This window comes from Belonocnema kinseyi, chromosome 1, assembly GCF_010883055.1.
Source record: "Belonocnema kinseyi isolate 2016_QV_RU_SX_M_011 chromosome 1, B_treatae_v1, whole genome shotgun sequence".
Taxonomy (NCBI): Eukaryota; Metazoa; Arthropoda; class Insecta; order Hymenoptera; family Cynipidae; genus Belonocnema; species Belonocnema kinseyi.
The window spans coordinates 12,302,851-12,309,034 of record NC_046657.1 but is presented as its reverse complement, the minus strand read 5'-3'; the positions used below and the strand labels follow the sequence as shown (position 1 = coordinate 12,309,034).

The following is a 6,184-nucleotide window of genomic DNA, read 5'->3' as shown; positions in this document are numbered from 1 at the left end:
TCCTTTAGACCAGGTGTACATGTGGATCATTTTATGCCTAAACCAAGTATTTGTAATAAACAGACCCCTTTCTAAGCATAGACCAACTAGTTTATCTCCGTTTTAGTTTGTTCTTGGATCCCCAAAATTACCTAATACTCTTTCCGTATCCTGATTTTGGATGCCCACCCAACCGTGCATGTCTCCTAGTAGAATTATTCTTTCCCCATGTTCGCAGATGTTTATTGTGTCATTTAAAGTGTCCCAGAAGGCGTCTTTTACTTCTCTAGGATCACTATCAACCGGCGCGTAGCATGCTATAATAAATAGTCTTCTGATTCCTACTTTCATTCTAGCCCACAGCAGTCTGGGAGACACGAAGCCATGGTCTCCGAGATGCTGCTTTGCTCTTTCATTCAAAATGAGACCTACTCCTTGTTTACCATGTGATTCACAGTCTACTTCTGGCCATATTTCAAATCCTCCTTTCAATACGCCGTTTTTTATGTCTTTAGTTTCGCATCCCTTTTTCTTTGTTTCGGGCACGCAAAAAATATCTAGTTTCTTCACTAGTTCGAGTCCTTTCCGAAGCTATTTTGTAGTTTGTATTATTCATTGTTTAGATTATACGCCCAACTAACACCTTTATGCAATAAGTTTATTTTCTAAGTCGAAATCATGTCAAAGTTAAGTATCAAATCGTCATATGGTGGAGATTGTAGTTCTAACGTCAGTCCCACCAAAAACTAAAACATTTTAAAATTAAGCTCTAGGATTGAATAAGTATCGTGAAGCAGGGAAATGCTAAGCGTTGGCCCCGGGGCCTCAATAAATTTAAATTTTCAAATTCGTATAGAAAAACCAAAGGAAACTTTTTTTATTAACATTTTTGCTGTCCAATTTTTTACTAGCCCCCCCCCCCCCCCCCCCCCCCCCCCCCCCCCCCCCCGACAGTAACGAATCCATTAGATAAATACGGATTTCCCGCTTATTCTGTATTTTTTCGCGTTTCTAGTTAGTTGTTTTAGTGAATGGAATTTTTGACGAAAAAATATGACGAAATACTCACAAATTATTAATTTTTCGAAAAAAGAATAGTAGAATTTTTAACCGAATACTTTAATTTTCAACCAAATAGTGAAATTTTCTAACAAAAAACTTTAAACTTTTTAAATTTTTTTTAAATTTTGAAATAAATGGTTAGATTTTTAGAAATACAGCTGAATGTTTAACCTACAAGGTGAAGTTTTTTTTTTACCAAGAGGATTAGTTTTATACCAAAAATACGACATTTCAACAAAATAGTTATGTTTTCAAGCTAAAAAGTAGAATGCTTTAAAAACCAGTCAAAAAGATGAATTTTCAGCAAATGCGTTCATTCTTAATTAAGAAATATGTATTTTCAACGAAATATGTCCATGAATTTTCAACTCCAATAGATTCAGATTCAATTTAAAAAATGGAAATTTTCAACCAAAAACGAAATAGGTACATTTTCAATTCAAAAAATTAATTCTCAACCAATAAAATCAAAAATTTTCAATAACATGGTTAAATTTTCAACCAAAGAGATTAGTTTTAAATTAAAATGATGAATCTTTATTTTAAAAAATTGATTGTGAACAAAATAGTTCAACTATCAACTAAGTAGCTGAATTTTCGAACAAAAAGTATACATTTCGAACGAAAAATATAATATGTAATATTACAGTTAACAAACAATTTTAATATTTAAATAAGAAGAGTTGAATTCAACAAAAAACACGAATTTTCAACAAACTTGTTAAATTTGCAACTAAGGAGATAAATTTTCAACTGAAATCATGATTCTTTGATGACGATGGGGAGGAAAATGGCGAGGAGGATGGAAAGAAGAAGCGGGATGAGGAGAAGGAGGAGGTGGATGAGAATGGGGAGAGAGATTGAGAGAAGGATGAGGAGAAGGAGGATGGAGAGAACGAGCATGATGGGGAGAAGAAGGTGGATGGAGAAAAGCATGGGGTGGAGTAGGGGAATGATGAGAACGGAGAGAAAGATGGAGAGGAGGATTGAGAGAAGGAGCAGGATAGGGAGGAGGATGGTGAGAACGGGGAGTAAGTTTAGGAGAAGGATGAGGAGGAAGTCGGAGAGGAGAATGGGGAGGAGTTATGGGAAGAGGATGAGGAGGAAAATAAAAAGGAGGACAGAGAAGAGGATAGAGGGTACTTACGGGATAGGGAGAAGGAGGAGGATGGAGACGAAGGTGGGTAAGTGGGTTGAGAGGAAGATGGGGAGGAGGGGAAGAAAGTGGAGGATGGGAAGGAGAAGAATTGAGAAGCAGGACGATGTGGAGGAGGACGATAAAGAGGAGGAGGATGGGAAGGAAGAGCGCCCAAACTTGAAAAGTGGAAATAAAATGTACAATCTTAAAAATTAATACAATTTGAAAGTCCCTGAGTATAAACAAGAATGAAAACTACTCCAAAGATAATAAAGGACTCTCACAAAACATAAAAAAAATCATGATTGATTAAAATTGATTGAAATCATGATTCTTTGACTAAGAATGAAAAATCCAAATATATAGTTAAAATTGCAATAAAAATATGAATTTGCAACTACTTAATTCATAAGAAAAAAAAACAGGAATTTTCAACAAAATAGTTAAATTTTACCAAATAATTTAACTTATTTACAAAATGGTTATATTTTCAACTAAGCTATGAAATATATATATATATAAGTAAAAAAATTAACTTTTAAGAAAAAATAGTTGGATTTTCTTATTGAGTTCTAATAATTCAGCTTGCATTTATTAAGGGCAATAATTTAAATATAAAAATCTGAAACCATCTAAATCAAATAAAAAGAAAAAAATCGATGTCAATTGTATTTACAATGAAAAGAAAATCTGAAAATACTCAAAGTTTATCCAAAACATCTAAAATTTGAAGCTTTCAAGTTTTTTTTTTGTATTCTAGTTTCTATGTCCCCAAATTGTAAAGGATCATTTAAGAATTTTGAAACAAATGAAATTTTCTACCAAAAATACGTATTTTCAATAAATGACATTTAATTAGCAAATAATAACCAATTTTTTTCTGGACATTATGTATAAATATTGAAAACAAAAATATAATCTAAACAAATCTATTTTACTGAATGGAATGAATAAAACCAGTTAATTCCAGATTGAAACTGTTTGCTTATTTTTTAGATAATTCCGAGTCTTTATCCTCTCCTGATAAAATAGAAACATAATAGAATTTTTTTATCGTGGCCCTTGCAATATCATTTCTTGATTTCAAAATAATTTGTTACGGAAAATTCCGTAATGTTAGTCGGTATTTTTTAAAAATTTAGTTTTCATTTTTTCATTTATCTTTATGTATTGTTTAATTGGGAAAAATAATTTAACTGTAATTTAACATACCGAGTCTCTGGCCAGGATTGAACGAAAACAGTGCCAGGTGCCTTTGTATTTGGGATTTCTGTGATCTTGCGTTTGAATGTGAACCTTGATGGTATCAAGAGGATATCCAACCATAATACCAGCGCACCCTAAAAAATTACAATTTAGTAATTTTTTGTATATTTCATAAATATTTGATTAATTTGTCACCATTTATTAGTTTTTGTCCTAAATTTCTTGTTTTAGTTCAAATAAAAAAAGTAATAATCAGTCCAAGGTAATCGAAAATTCCGAATTTTTAATAAGGCAATTTGATAATTCGAGCATTTTTCAATTTGGGAATCTTATTTTTCGGAATTTTCCAGCCGCCCCATAATATTACCGAATCTGAAAATTCCTTAATTTTTTTCTTATAAATCAAAAAATATTTAAATTTAATGTAATTTTAATTATTGTAATTAAATAATTTTATAACTAAAAAATTCATTTTAATACGATTTTAAAATTAATTATTTGAATAATTTTATAAATAAGAGATTGTTTAATTTTAGGAATTTTCTATTTTGGGTATTTTATAATTCGGCAATTTTCTGTCGGGAATTTTATTATTCAGGAATTTTCAAATTCTGTAATATTATCATCTGTTCCGGATTTTTATTATTTAAAAATTTTCCAATTTTGGAAATTTATAATTTGGAAATAAACGAATACGACCTATAATTTATCAAATTAATTAAGTTATTATAATTAAAATCATATTACATTAATTTTGGGTTTTAAAAAGAATTTAATTGTTTATATTCGGGAATCTTATAATTCAGGAATACTCTGTCAGGAATTTTATTTTTTGGGAATTTTATTATTTGAGAATTTTCCAATACGATGATATTATAAACTGTTCGGGAGTTTTATAAATTGGGAATTCTATTATTTAGGAATTTTATAATCCGGAAATTTTGTTATTCGTAAAATATTTGGTTAATTTCCGAATAATTAAATTCCAGAATAATTAAATTTTCCAATTAGAAAATTCACGAATTGTTGATAATATTACCGAATTTGAAAATTTCCGAATTATAAAATTTTCGAATAAAAAGAAATTTAATTGTTTATATTCGGAAATCTTATCATTTATAATTTAATTATTTTGGAATTTTAAAATCCGGGAATTTTGTTATTCGGAAATTATATGATTATTTTCTGAACATGAAAATTCCTGAACTATTAATGAAATTACCGAATTTGAAAATTGTCGAATTATAAAATATCAGAACATCACACATTTTTTTCTTATAAACTAAAAACAAATTGCATTGTAATCTAATTTTAATTTGAAAAATTTTATGAATAAAAGAAATTGATTGTAACATAATTTTAATTGTATTAATTTGTATTGTTTTATAAATAAAAAATGTAAATTGTTTAAATTCAGAAATTGTTTACTTAGAATATTTTATAATTCGGCAATTTTCTGTCGGGAATTGAACTTTATTATTTGGAAATTTTATGATTAATTTCTGAATAATATAATTCCTGAATTATAAGAGTCCCGAATAATAAAATTTCGGAATTGTAAAATTCGTGAACAGTTTAGAATAATACAGAGTTTAAAAATTGACGAATTTAATAATAAAATTTCTGAATTATAACATTCCCGAATAATAAGATTTTCAAATTTGAAAATTCCCGAGGCACGACTAAAAAATCCCAAAAAATAAAATTGCCGACATTATAAAATTCCCAAACAATTCATAATATTACTGAAAACTCTCGCATTATAAAATTCCCGAATATAAAAAATTACTTTTTTTCCCTTAAAAATTAAAAAATATGTTGTAATATAATTTTAATTGTGATAATTTTCTAAATTTCATAAATATAACCTGTTCGTAAATTTTATTATTTGGGAATTTTATTATTATTTACCGAATTTAAACAATTACAATTTTTTATTTATTAAATTCATTAAATTATTATAATTTGAATTATTTTACAATTGATTTTTTTTTATTTATAAAAGAAGTTTAATTTTTCATGATTGGGAATCTTGTAATTCGGCCGGTAATTTTATTGTTCGTGACTTTTCAAGTTCAGTAACTTTATTTTTCGAGAATTTTCCAATACGGGAATTATATTATTTGGGAATTTTCCAATTTGGAAATTTTACAGTGTCGGCAATTTTATTTCTCAAGATTTTTCAGTCACCCCGAAAAATGCGAGAAGAATCTCTATTTAAATATTTAAATTTTGTCAAGGGTTAATTCTTCACTTTTTTTACAAAGACGATTAAAAGTTTGCTAATTACCTCCCAGACAACCAGCAGCAAAGTCGAGTGACATCTCAGGAAAATTGCAGCTTTGGCTAATTCTTCGGAGACTGAACTTCCGGTGATCGTTTCCTTCAGATTTTCATCGCAGAAGAGAGTGAGTCGATCAGCTCCGGGTTCTTTAATCACATACTCGGAATCCATGAAAAATTGACCAATGCCGTCCGATGCAGTGTAGACACTGCCTTGACTCAGTGAGTCCTCAAATTCAGATTCCAGATAAAAAAAATCGTGATATAAGACCAAACAATACTGGTTTCCCTTTTAAGAAATTTTAAGAGCAATTTTTAAAATCTCAGTCAATTAAAAAAAATGCCTTCAATTGTTCATTTCAGTCAGAATTCTATCCTTATCCTGAAAACAGAAAGTCGAAATAAAATTATAAACTAAAGAAAATTAATTCAGGGCGACCACAAAACTTCATTTTGATAATAAATGAATAAAATTATCATTCAGTTTCACCAACATTTGGAAAAAGTTAATTACAT

General features: G+C 28.8%; 1 protein-coding gene across 2 annotated transcripts in view; it reads right to left on the bottom strand.

Annotated features, from left to right (window-relative positions):
- The window catches only part of LOC117168113 (mitochondrial basic amino acids transporter-like), a 10,194-nt gene extending 4,371 nt beyond the window's left edge, over positions 1–5,823 (bottom strand). For both annotated transcript variants that reach the window (XR_004466460.1, XM_033353511.1), the window contains exons 1-2: positions 5,676–5,823; positions 3,392–3,519 (exon numbers count right to left, since the gene is read on the bottom strand). Coding sequence is in view for 1 of the 2 variants with exons in the window: in XM_033353511.1 (XP_033209402.1) it covers positions 3,392–3,519; positions 5,676–5,709 (162 nt within the window). In the remaining variant the exon portion in view is untranslated. The remainder of the gene's footprint in view (positions 1–3,391; positions 3,520–5,675) is intronic.
- Positions 5,824–6,184: the final 361 nt, after the last annotated feature.